We start from the raw sequence: 13,789 nt of genomic DNA on the forward strand, positions 1-13,789 counted from the left end.
AGAACCTGAATCAGATATTTTGATCTAAAGATAAAACTTGAAAATTGTGCCTACTGTATTTTAAATGTTTGAATGGCAACCTCTAGAATCTAGAGATCATTAGAACTAAGAAGAAAACACAAATCTCTGCAATCCACCTACTTATTTTTCAAATTCAGCAGCCAGGATGGGGGGAATCAAATCAGTCGGGTTCATTTTCACTCTTCACAGGTTCATGTTCAACTTCCTTAAACTAACCTTGCATTTGTTTGGGGCCTCATCATCTCAGTAAAGAATCCAGCGTCCTCTGGAGCGTACATTATATATTTGTGCAGGCTTTTGCTTTCACCTCTAACAATTATGTTAGCTTATTTCAAATATTTCTTCTAAGAGCCCCTTCTTAGAATTCCATCCAGGTCCAAATCAGAGGTTCACACCCACATCCGACACAGCAGGAGTCAAGTTCACCTTGAGCTCAGCACAGAGTCCACCTGGACCTGGAAGCTGGCCCAGCACCAGCCCTCTAGAGGCCAGGCGATTTCCTGGGTGGTCCCCCAGGAAGATTAGCAGAGCCTAGGGACTGAAGCACTCAGGACTTATTTTTTCCTTCAGAACCAAAAAATCTACCACCAGTTTTATATGGAGGCTGGGGGGAGCTACTTAAGTTCTAAAAATAGAGACGTTAAAAGGTTTCTGTTTTAACGATGCTTGTAAACCACACTGAACAGCCCTGTTTTATCGGAAAGAATTGTGCAAATGTGTCTTTTGAGGATACAGACCACAGAGGAGGTCAATGATATGGCCACCTGCACTTGGGCCAGTGCTGCAACGAAGAGCTTTCCTGACTTTGCCAACAGACTATCTGGTGACTTCAGCTTATATATGGACCCATGAGGGCTTGAGTTTCCAAAGGAGGGCCTCAGAGGCCTCTCCATGGCAAAGCCTTTGCTGTCTGGGCAGAAAGTTAGGATTCTGGTAGACTGGCTGGGTTTCTGCCACTCTCTGCTCAGGTAGGAAGCTCTTTGAAGCCTCACCCTAAATGCAGGTCCTCAATCACAGTGTCACTGCAGGCTCCAGTCTGTCTCATCAGCCCAAAGTGTTGGCAGTTTGGCCTCTGATCCCATGACGACAGCTGGCATGCCTGCCCACTTCTCTGGCCAGAAACTAAACTCTCCCTGCAGTGGGGATGTAATCTCCAGCTGAGACAAAGTTCCCTTCTGCCAACACCTAACGATGACTACAGTATCTTCCTCTTCCTAGGGCACCTAACGTTTACATGAGAGGTTTCCTTTTTATATTTTCATTCCCCATCACCCTCCATTTTAATGCGTTTTTCAGGCAAGCAAGAAGCTGCTGAACCCTGATGGACAGGAGGCTAACAGTTACATTAAAAGCAAGGTGCTCATACCAAGGACATCCTGCATCCAAGTGATACCCTGCCTTTCCTTTTACCATCTCTTTTTGGTTTTGAAGTACAGGTGGATCATCTGAGTTGGCATTTTTCACCTTCCTGGTATTTGCTAAGGAGGCCTTATCTATATTAGGGATGATTCTAAGACTTTCGAGGCACAGGGAAGTCAGCAGTGCCTTGAACCCAATACGACTCGCTTGTGCTGACTGGCGGTGCACACAAGGAGCCCAGGAGATCACCCGGCGAGACCCCTCCCCCGCACGCACAGACACCTCCACTGAAGGGCAAAGACAGCATCCGCTGACTTACCATTCCTGTTCTTCTAGATAATGGCCCTGCTGATTATGGGATGCAGGTTGCTATGGTGATATTAAGAAGGGCTAATCTGTAAGGGAACAGGCAGTTTCTTCCTGGGAAAATCTGGGGTTGAGATCTTGTATCACAGGCTCCCATGATGCTAACAAAGTCTCCTAAGGATCTGTGAGGCCTGTGGTCTCTTTTCTCACTAAAGTATCCGGGCATCAGCCAGGAAGCTTCTCCTCACCTCAAGCTACAGGAAGACTGCAGCTACCAAGACCTCAAAATACAAAAGAAGCCTTCCCCCCCCCACCCCAATCTGGCCATTGTCCTCAGGCATTAACGACGGTTCACTTGCCAGACCACACCCAAAGGCATGTCCTGGTCCTAGTAGTTTCTGGTACAAAGACTACTGAGTTTCACCATCAGCCGTCTTTTGTTTCTCTATTAAGTCTAGACCCCAGCGGTCCTGAGGCAAGTTGGAAATAAAGGTGCAGCGCTCTTATGTTTCCTAAATATAGCTGCAGTGGAGCCCTTTCGTTGTCTTACTTACTATGGGAAACCTGCTTGCCATGGACGCTTGGCAACAGACACTAAGTTCTGCCTCACATCAGGCACAGTGGTTCCCTTACCGTACACATAGGAGATCCCCACGAGCTCAAAAATGGCAATGATGACGAGGGCGTAGGAGGCGGCATACGTGTCCACAAGCTGAAACATGTAAATTCCACCCTGGTAGGGGAGAGAAACAACCGACATCAATAGGCCTGGATCTAGGCTCTCTCCCACTTCTAGCAGTCAATCCTTCCATCCTGAGCAGGGTCAGGTGCAAACGGGAGTCAAAAGATCTCCCCTCCCCTTGACATCAGTAACCTAACGCTGGCCAGGTATGTAAGCTGGGGGCCTTGCCATGTTAGCAAAGCAGTCCCTGGAAAGACTCCGAGCTAATCAATAGAACAAGCCCAGAAAAGTGATCTAACATCTTACTCTTAAAGGGCAAAGGTCAGCATCTGAAGATGTATATGTGAAAGTAGCCAGATTGCTTCATTTTTGCTTTAAGAAATAGATGACCATTTCTATCCATATACCTGCATGTGACTGACCTTCATATGACCTTTAGGTGTCTCTGGGCATTCCTCAAGCAACCCCCTGCATTTTCAGCTCACTCTTTAAGCCTCTCTACAATAGATGAGGCTTAGAGACCATCTCCTTTCAATCTATCATTTTACAGATGCAGAAACCAAGGCCCAAAGTAGTGACTCGCTCAAGGTCACAGGGACAGCAATATATATATATATATATATATCAGGTAAGCTAATACTCAACTTACCAGACACTCAGGACTGGAAGGAACTCAAATGGCTATAAATCTTGTATATTACAGGTAATCAATTTCTCTAGTCAGTATTTTCACGTATTCCATTTTCTTAAAGTAGGACACACCTGTCTCGTTGGCTCAAGAAGCCCACATCTCAATTACGAAGATGCTAGAAGTATCACTAGTAGCCAAGGTGACATATTTCCCTCTGTGGTCAGAATCCCTAATGAACTGATTCCATCTACGTGGAAATGGCAATGATTTGGCTGTTGTTATAAGGTCCGGGAGCTAAGAGTAAAAGGCTGGAGAGCCATCAGGCGCCCCTGCAACCTGCCCCCATCCCAAGCCTGTGCCCAGCAGGCAGCTTACCTGAGTGATCATGGGGAAGCCCATGATGAAGAAACAAACGCAGCAGCCCAGAGTAAAGACCGGCTTGTGTGTGCGCAGGTACTTGGGAAACTCGTCAGAGATGGAGGTCACTATGGTCTCGATGGTGGCAAACTGGAATGATGCCAGCAAAGTGACACCTGAGACACACCGCCCAACCCCAAAGACTCCAAAAAGCCCTTTGTGTTTCCCACCAGGCCAAGTGGTATTTGTATGAGGTTTGGGTTTTAGGGTTGCATTCCCTCAATGGGCCTGACTTTGCTGGGGTCCAACCCACAAGGCCAGCGAGGCGACTCCAAGCAGGATGTGGGCCTTAGAGCAGTGTTACCAGCTCCCAGAGGCTGCACTCATACCCATCCATCAGGACACTTTAAGCTTCACTCTGTATTCATGAGATGTAAATTCCTCTCCTCCCGTTTAAATCGCATTTGATCTTCTGCTTGAGGAAAAACCCTCTTTGCACCCAACTACTAAACCCTGAGTGCCTGTCACCATGATCTGTAGTAGTCTCAGCCCCAGAGCAATTCCCCTAAAATTGACCTCATATTATTTTCCCTTATTCAGCCCCAAAGGACTTGCTTTGGCAAAATGACACCAAAAGCAGGAAGTACACAGGCTCAAACTTGCATGGAGAACAGAGAGGGAGAGAGTACGGCTCCTCTGCCCATCACCTGAGTCACCCACAAATGCAAGGTTATCCTGAGCCCTGGACAGGTACCTCACCACCCCTACATCACTCAGGGAAACGTTTAAGGACCACTAAGCTCAACCCCATTGCAGGCTGGATGCAGGACCCAGGACAGGAGTCTTCAGAAGAAGCAGGGATCGAAGGGGGGAAGGGCTCACCATAGTGTCAAGTCCAAGAGTGAGGAGCATCAGGAAAAAGATGATGGCCCAGAACGGAGAGAGGGGCAGCCTGGTCAAGGCCTCCGGGTAAACCACAAATGCAATGCCTGGCCCTGGAAGGAACAAGACACATGACTGCAAACAGGTCCAGCTCAAGGCCCCCTCTTCCTGGAAGCCCACAGGGTCCTCTCTCCATGGAAGCCCCGAGTTGTTAGTTATCACATGCTGCTCCTGCTATCTGCTATGTTTTTACTCCTCTCTATCCATTTCCCCAATTATATCTCAAGCTCCCGTGAGGGAAAGACCAGGGGAATTAGGTCCACATCTCAGGGAACTCAGAGGAGACGCTCAAAAAGAGTGCCAAAGCAGAGACTCGGGGCCAACTCGACTCTAAGGCCAGGCTGTATCCCATGCAAATAACATGAAAACCTCCATCTTTGTATTCATAAGTTGGGGGAGAATGTAATAATTACCCTCTAGAACAGTGGGTGATTTTGCTCTCCTGGGCACATATGGCAATGTCTGGAGACATTTTTGATTCTCATAACCGGGGTGTTATGGGGGATGATTACTGGTGTCTAGTGTGTAAAGGCCAGGGATGCTGCTAAACATCCTTCAATGCATGGGACAGTCCCCACAACAAAGAATTATCCTACCCAAATGTCAAGAGTGCTGAGGTTGAGAAACCCTGCTGTAAGGGTTAAACATGCCCAGAATGACATCGTTTCCCCCTTTTGTTACCCTTGTTCCTAGTCACTCCTCCAGGAGAAGCCATGTACATAAAACATGAATCAATATAACACTTTTAGGAGCTTGCCCTATAAAGGCTTGGTAAAGATGGGGCTACATCAGTCCACAGGTAATTAAGTGGGGAAGAGGGAAGCATGATATAAGGGTTAAGAGAGTTTGGTCTCTAATAGTTAGACAGACCTGGGTCCAAATTCAGACTCCATGACTTGCCAGCTGTGCAACCCTAGAGAAGTTATTTAATTTCTGTAAGCCTCAATCTTGCCCATCTGTAAAATGGGGATAACAATAGTTCCTCACAGCGCGGTTACGAGGGACAAATGAGGAAACGCAGGTAAAGCACTGAGACCAGTGCCTTGCACATCATCAGCACTCACAGAATATTAGCTTTTCTTAGGGGCGGACAATGAACTTGGAAATTAGCAGCTCTGATTCCAGTTTTCCCAGGAATATCGCGTGCGGTCTTGGTAGAGGATGTCTGAGCTGCAGTTTTCTCTGCTAACATAAAGCCCCGCCAGCCGTTCGTGTCTTCCTCACAGCCTCACTGGGAAGATGGCTAAAGACCTGGCAGTTGTGAATTCCCCTGTAGGTAGAAACCTAGATGATAAGGGGCAGAGACCAGGGAACGTCGGGGTAATCCACGGCCAGCGCACGTCTGGAAGCCAGAAATCGTAGCTCCTGGAGTTTTTATAACTCAAGCATAATGACACGTTTTTAAACTGGAATTCATCAGGTTGTTAGCTCCCAATGTTGCCTAGGGCCTTGGGTATTTAAAACATAAAGCCTGGAATGCCTAAGATACCCCCGCTCGATGCATTTATTGAACAGACAGTAGAGACAGCCTCTGAAGTCTCCCTGAGTGAACCATGAAAGAAAAATCTGTATTAAGCTACAGTTCAAAATAGGTCTCAAATGCAATGCACCGAAGAAGCCAGTTCAGTGCCCTGAACACCGAGGAAGCCAGTTCAGTTTAGGCCCATAAAGTGGACAAGAAGGTCTTCAAATGGCCACTGCCGGAGGACCTCGGCTCATTGCTTTAACAGGATTCTGGCCGTTTGGGCTTTACTGCTTTCTTAGGGAGGGGAATGATTTCAAAATATTCGGCCTGTTTCCATTTCAGGGGCCTCCCTAAAGTATGCAGGGTAAAGGCGTCATCTTCAGCAAACTCCGTTTATCCAAGATGGCTAGAGAGTGGATTTTTTAAACACATTTTTAGAACATTTTGTAGAGTTCAGAAAGATGGACTGTCCGAGCCACAGCGGAGTTTTCCCCGGGCTAGGCCCTCGTGTCTGATGGAGGCTGAGTCCTGCCTCTTTCCTCTCCCTCTGGTAGGCAGCAAGGCCCAGTGGGTGGACTGCAGTCTTCTCTCCCCCATGGGCCAGAAAACTGGCTCTGCCTCTTACTAGCTGCGGGACCGTAGGTAAGACTCTGGACAAACGTCAGTTTCCTTATCTGTACAATGGAGATAATAATAGCACCTACACTCAGGGAATTTCTGTGAGCATTAAGCGTGTTGATACAAGTAAAGGGCTCAGAACCATGCCTGGCCATGGCGAGAACTCAGTAAGCATAGACCATTACTACTCTTCCCATGAGAGGGGATCAAAGGGGTTCTGCATGCCAGCATCTTGGGCGGGGCCCCCAGAGACCTACAGTGACAGCCTCCTTGGTCCTAGAGAGCCACTGAAGACACAACCAGGGGCTCCGGTCAATGGACCCATCACGACCCGCAGCACACGGGGAGTGGTTACTCTTCTGAGAAACCCACTACATGTGGATGCGTTCTCAGAGGACGCAACACCGGAACCCTTTCCTGTGCCTTTGGAAGGACTGGCATCCAGGTGACAGACAGATGGTGGGACGGCCAGTACAGTTTGAGAGCGTTCATCTTTATCAGCAGGGTCTCTGAACTATGAGGGGGTGAGGGAGCCAGGGCAGAGCTTCCTAGTGGCCTGTTTACCTGAGAGTTACCACCTAGACCTGGGACTCTATATGCAATACGCACCTCTGTGTTCCTCTGCTGTGGTCTAACCCAGTGTTGCCGCTAGAGGGTGAGCATCTTGGTAGGGCTCTGAGTTGGATTCTGACCGTGAGTCAGTGCTCCCCAGGCAGCAGCTGGCTGGGAGATGACTCTAAAAGGCTGACTTCCCAGCAAGCTCCTTCTCCGGAGTAGATGCCTGAGAAGACCACGCCCCCTTCCCTGTGCCCATCGTAAAAGCAGAGGACAGCTTGGTCTCATCACCAATCCCACCCTCAAGCCCCCAGAAGCTCTGATAGGGCCAAAATTTGGGGTAATAACTTTGAGCCTCCCTTACAAGGGAGCTGTAAACGAAATGGACTAGTGTTAGGTCATTAAAGAGAACCTGCTTTTGACTGAATACCAAAGCACAGTTACTAATGTTGGGTCAGCAAAAATGAACTGAATGTCCACGTGCCAATGTCGCCCAGCTAGGAGAGCTTGGGGCTGGCACCTGATGCAGGCCTGACCCTGACCTCTGTATTCTGCAGAGCCTCCATTACAACGGGGGAAATCAGACAAGCCTGCTTATCACATGTAAGAATGTATGCGAATTCAGATGAGCAGGTTTAGCTGCCCACGGGTCTGGGAGAAGACCTCCCGGGCCACTGCCCCTCCCCTGTGGGAGATGAGACCCACTGTCCCTGTGCTGTTGACAATGAGAAACTACCAAGTACAGTTGGCCCTTGAACAACACAGTTTTGAACTGCACGCGTCCACTCAGTCACAGATTTTTTTCAATCGTAAATACTACAGTACAACACAACCTGCAGTTGGTCGAATCCATGGATGTGGAGGAATTGCAGATTCAGAGAAACTGTACCTACGAAGGGCTGACTCTAAATTAGAACACGGATTTTTCACTGCGTGGAGGGTCGGCGCCCCTAAACCCTTGCATTGTTCAAGGGTCAACTGTATGAACACAACACGTTAGAACCTGTGAGAAGTACTCCTCTCTCCCTGTTAAAATCAGAGGAAATGAAAAAATTCTGGAAAGGGGAAGTTTCAGAGGGAAACACAGGCCATTTGTCTGATGCTTTTTATATAAACGAAAACCAAAATTTAATTTGGGTTTTAGCAACTTGTGCCCCCAAATCCCTTTCCTGGGGCAGGAAACGCTCAGAAGAGTTAACGAATGGGGCCCACATCTTAAGAATCACTATCTCTGGCCACTCGGCCACTGGTTCACAAGGAGCTCAGTAATGTCACAAAAATAACAGAACACCTCAGATCTGCTGGCAGGTGGAGCAGGGCCTACCTGCTCCAGCTACGCTGCTGGAGGGAAATGAGGGCAGCGCGGGTGGTACAGGCACTCCCAAAACAAAGCCTCCGCCACTCTCTCCCTCCCCCTCACCACCTCCCTGCTCCCCAGAAGGTTTAAATTTTTCAACCAGGGAAGGGCATTTGCTCAGCTCTGGGACCTCTAATTTAGTGCACTGCTGCAGAACTAAAATCCCTGGGGGTTCAGCACCCTCTGCAGGGAGAGGTAGCTCCCCCCAAACAACAAGCTGGCTCTTTAACCCTTTGAGGCCTGCAGTGCATCGTCAGCGCCGCTGAAGCAGTAATTAATTACCCTTAGGGAGCCAGAAGACAGCCAGCACCCCACCAAGAAGGTGACATTGCTAGGGCCTAGTTCTTTCTCGTGCTGGTGTCTGAGCCACTACCTGAGACTTGCAGTGAGCTCCTTGAAGAAAGATAACTTCACAGAGAAGTCACAGACAGGCCCACACTCTGGATCATCCGGGCCCACAGCCCTGTCCCCACAGCCCCAGGCACAGTCCCTACACCAAGGCAGCCCACAAATGCCTGATTAGAGAATGCCCGTCATGACAGACAGCGCCACGATGAAATCCCTCAGTCACTGAGGCCTGCTCAGCACCCAAATCCTCTGTACATTAAGGCTGGGTGGAAGTAAAAAGTTAACTAAAAGTATTACATACTCTGCAAGATTCTGTGCTAGAGACATGGACTAAATGAGATAAAAAAGGAGCGCTCTCTGTACACTCCAGAGGGACCGCACAAACGCTAGCGTTAATAGAGGGATCACTTGGGCAGAAGGTAAACATGTACTCCACATCCCTCCCACCACCACCGTCCAACCTTTCTACCCACTGGGGAAACGATTTGCAGGGTCTGCATTGCGAACGAAGCAGAGGACCCTGAGAACACATCTGACCTGACAACCAGGAAAGTGCTTCATCAGGAAAAGGCTGCGCTCGCTAAGCATTAGTGTTTGGTGCCTACAGAGCCCGCGGCAAGGAAAGCCACCCAGAAGCAGGTTGTGCCTACATCCGCTGCAGGAGCCATAGTTTGCCTAGAGAATCCTCTCCCCGTGCCCAACAGGTAGAGACCTTACTTCTGCTGGAGCTGAGTTAAGAGAGGACAGGAAAACGAAGGAAAGGAGAGGGAAACAGGAAAGGGGCTTTTATAGCCACACCTCTGGGGAAGGACCAGCCAGATCTAACCCTGCATGAGCTTCAGACTCCAGCTGCTCTGGGTCCCTCCGCAAAGGGGGACCTAGGCTGTCCCCCTCTCCAGCCTGTTCCAGAAGGCCAACTTCCTAGCATAGCATGAATGAGGAGCTCAGGGTGTGAACCTGGAACCTGCCCTACGACAGCAGGGTGACCAGCGCACTGTACCTTGGTCTGCCACGTTCTCGATGTTAACCTTGCGTTCATTGGCCATGAAGCCGATGACTGAGAAGATGACGAAGCCGGCGAAGATGCTCGTGGCACTGTTGGTGCAGGTAACAATTAGGGTGTCCCTGGGAGGAAGAGACAAGTTTGCCAATAGGCGTGCTTTGTGAGGAGGAAGGGATAGGGGAGGGACACATGAATGCGTGCTCGCGTGTTTGTGTGCCCACGTCCACATGCCCATTCCTAAATAGGTACTCACTGCAGGCTGGTCTTGTTCTTATTCACAAGGAAAGGAACCACCAGTCTTGACTGCAGGCTCTCTTGGGCCAAGTGGATAAGTACCAAAAGACTCAAAAAGCTCTCCCTCCCCTAACAGCCCTGCTCCAGGGCCTCTGGGACAGAACTCTGGCTCCACCTGCCCGAGAACTGGATCTCCCCTCCTGGCAGTGGCAGAGGTAAGTCTGTCCATCAGAGCAGAAATTGAGGGGATGAGGCCTTTTGCAGAGTCCGGGACAGGAACGACATATGAGAGAAGAGAAGGCGGTGGGACCAACAAATGCCACCAAGCATGAGAACAGCCTGGGGTTGGGGTACAGGGGCCTAGAAGGGCAAGGGAGGCGGGGAGAGGAGAGAGACCAGCACCTCGGTGCCGGCGCCCTCTGCTGGCCATATGGCTGCCGTTCCCAGCCTGCCCTGTCCATCCCAGACCCAAGAGAGGGGTCACAGCTAGATGGAGCCGTGAGGCCAAATTCTCTTACATGTTAGAGGCATGACCTTGACCAAGTCACTTCCTCTCCACTCTGACTTTATTTTTTTACGCATATCCACTCTTTTTTTTAATTCTTTTCCCATATAGGTCATTACAGAGTATTGAGTAGAGTTCCCTGTGCTATACAGTAGGTCCTTATTAGTCATCTATTTTATATATAGTAGCGTGTATATGTCAATCCCAATCTCCCTATCTATCCTTCCCCCTCTTACCCCCTGGTAACCATAAGTTTGTTTCCTACATCTGTAACTCTACAAAAATTTCTGTTTTGTAGATAAGCTCACTTGTACCTTTCCTTAGATTCCACATATAAACGATATCATATGATACTTGTCTTTCTCTGTCTGACTTACTTCACTCAGTATGACAGTCTCTAGGTCCATCCATGTTGCTACAAATGGCATTATTTTGTTCTTTTTTATGGCTGAGTAATATTCCATTGTATATATGTACCACATCTCTTTTATCCATTCCTCTGTTGATGGACATTTAGTTGCTTCCGTGTCCTGGCTATCGTAAACAGTGCCGCAATAAACAGTGCATGTATCTTTTCAAATTATGGTTTTCATCAGATATACGTCCAGTAGTGGGATTGCTGGGTCATATGGTAGTTCTATTTTTAGTTTTTTAAGGAACCTCCACACTGTTCTCCATAGTGGCTGTATCAATTTACATTCCCACCAACAGTGCAGGAGGCTTCCCTTCTCTCCACTCTGACTTTAAATGGTGGCAATGACTCCACCTCCCTCACAGGTTGTTCTGAGGACAGAACCAGATGAGGCCTGCACCGCACAGAGCCTGGCACAGAGCAAGTGCTCAGGATACAGTCCACCTTGTCCAGGACCTTAGTTTACTGATGGGGAAACTGAGGCCCAGGGGAAGGTAATGGGCTTATAATGGTAGGTTCTGTTTTGAACCCAGACTACCTGCCCATTAGCCACACCACACAGCCTCATTTCTAACAAAGCACAGAGCAATGCTTCCCCCTTGGACGATGCTCAGACTGAGTCTCGCAGCTCATAAGTTAATAAGCAACTATGACCAAAGAAGTTCAGACAACTTAGTCTGGCATTCTAGCTGTTACGGGCTGAATTGTGTGCCCCCAAAATGTAAATGTTGAAGTCCCAACCCCCAGTTCCTCAGAATGTGACTGCATTTGAAAATAGGGTCTTTAAACAGGTAAGTTAAGAGGAAATCATGAGAGTGGGCGCTAATCCAATACGATTGATGCCCTTATAAGAAGAGGAGATCAGGGCGCACAGCGGGAAGACCATGTAGAGACACAGGGAGAAGACGGCCAGCTACAAGCCACGCAGAGAGGGCTTAGAAGAAACCAGCCCTGTCGATACCTTGATCTTGGACTTCTAGCCTCCAGAACCGCGAGAAAATTAATTTCTGTCGTTCAGGTCACCCACTCTGTGCTATTTGTTACGGCAGCCCCAGGAGACTAGCACAAAGGCTCTCTCCAGTCTGGCCTCAGCCAGCTCTCAGGCCCTATTTCCTTCTTGCCTGGTGAGCACACACCTGCTCCAGTCCCATCAACCTGCTCCCTCCCACGTCTCCATCACACCCATCCACACTCATCCCCACCTGAAAACCTTCCCTTCCTCCCCTAACACCTTTTGAAATTTGGCCCAGCACAGATGTCACTTGTGTGAGGCCATCCCAGCCAGGCTAGGCCACAGTTTAACTATAATCTCTTCCTTTTGGTTCACGAAATATCTCATGCACGATTAAAAATAATAAGAATGGCAACTGCTGTCTACTGAGCACCTACTATGTGCAAAATATTGCTGTGGGAATTTTGCATACATCATCTCTTACCCTTCAACAAAATATTATAATCTGCATTTTACAGATGAGAAAACAGAGATTCAGAGAAGTGAACTGTCTTACCCATGTCTTGGAGTTTTAGAAAATGGTGAAGTCATAATACAAATGCAAGTCTCTCTGACTCCAAGGTTCTTTCTTCCTTTTTTTTTTTTAATCAGCCCCTCAGTATTTTCTTACTGTTTGTCACAGATGGATTTAACTTTCAGATGTCACCTCGTCCAGAAGCTGTCCAGGCTGTCTCACATCTTTGGGGTTCCAGAGTCCCCTAATATCACACTATCCAAATGTCACCCTGCACCAGAGTCACCTGAGGATCCTGTCTCCATATGTAGATTCCCGGGCCCACCCGACCTCCCCATGTTCTGTTTCCTAAATCTGGTAGGGGACTCAAAGTTTGCATAACTTTGGGTTTAACTGACAGATACAATTGTAATACATTTTAACATATTTAAAGTGTATAACGTGATGATTTGATATACATATGCATTGAAACAGAAGTCCCACCATTGAGTTAATTAACACATCCATCACCAAGGTATTCTTTCCACTGTACCATGCTGCCTTTCTTACAGGGCTCTCTAGAAAAGCGTTTGTCGAGTGACTGAATGACCACACTTCATCAGCGACTACCATACAACTGTATCCATGGACTAGATAGCTCACAAATGACTATTCCAGGACACAACCAGCTGCATGGCACCTCCAGAGAAACTCAATTCCATCCCATGCGTCAGAATCAGGGTGCAAGTTGGGGTCCAAGCCAGGCCACCAGAAGCCAGCAGCTAGGCCTTAGCAGGCGATTTCCCCTACACCAGAGCTAACTGTCTGGCTCTGCCTTGGGTGAAGTGTGAGGATATGGCCTCAGGTGTCTGATGACACAGCCCATGATTCTGTCCCCAGGCCCTAGTCCCATTCACCCACTCCCTCTGGGACTTGAAGTGCCTCCACATACCTGTAGCAGTTGTTGTGGAATTTGTTGTAAGAAGAAAGAGTGATCAGGCCTCCCCATGCAGCAGATAAAGAGAAGAAAATCTGAGTGGCAGCATCTTTCCACACCTGGGAGGCAAAAGAGGGGAAGATTTAAGGTAACTGAAAGAGGCTGGCCCAGGGGAGGGGAGTCTCCCAAAGCCACACCATCTCCCCCGGGGAAAAGGCAGTCAGGACAAGATGACTTTGGCACCAACATAAACGAGAAACATACATCATTTGCACTGGAAGCCAAAAAGGCAGTAAATGACCTGCCTAACTTCATTCTAACTTCATTCTAATCAAAGGAGAGGAACTCAATAAGCAATGTACACATTTCATGCTTGCAAGCCCTACAATGTAAAACTATACAGAAGGGGAGAGCCCCTTCTTTAGCTGGAAGCACACTCAAAAAAACAATTTGGAACACCAAAAATATTCATGGATACAAAATGAAAACCTCTTAAAATTGACATTCCCCCCCAAAAGTAAAAAACAAAATTGACATTCCTAAAGATTAGGACAATTTACTAAAAATCTGAAATTCTGTAGCCCCTCATCAAAGTAAAGCAAGCTCTGTGCC

General features: G+C 48.2%; 1 protein-coding gene across 1 annotated transcript in view; it reads right to left on the reverse strand.

The window, feature by feature from the left end:
• The window catches only part of SLC6A5 (solute carrier family 6 member 5), a 56,657-nt gene that overhangs the window by 15,509 nt on the left and 27,359 nt on the right, over positions 1 to 13,789 (reverse strand). Inside the window, exons 8-12 of the mRNA XM_022583585.3 lie at positions 13,193 to 13,296; positions 9,642 to 9,766; positions 4,239 to 4,351; positions 3,375 to 3,506; positions 2,320 to 2,419 (exon numbers count right to left, since the gene is read on the reverse strand). Of these exons, the coding sequence (XP_022439293.2) occupies positions 2,320 to 2,419; positions 3,375 to 3,506; positions 4,239 to 4,351; positions 9,642 to 9,766; positions 13,193 to 13,296 (574 nt within the window). The remainder of the gene's footprint in view (positions 1 to 2,319; positions 2,420 to 3,374; positions 3,507 to 4,238; positions 4,352 to 9,641; positions 9,767 to 13,192; positions 13,297 to 13,789) is intronic.

The sequence above is a fragment of the Delphinapterus leucas genome, chromosome 7 (assembly GCF_059928025.1).
Source record: "Delphinapterus leucas isolate spDelLeu-1000000601 "Yukka" chromosome 7, BTC_Dleu_Yukka2, whole genome shotgun sequence".
Lineage (NCBI taxonomy): Eukaryota > Metazoa > Chordata > Mammalia > Artiodactyla > Monodontidae > Delphinapterus > Delphinapterus leucas.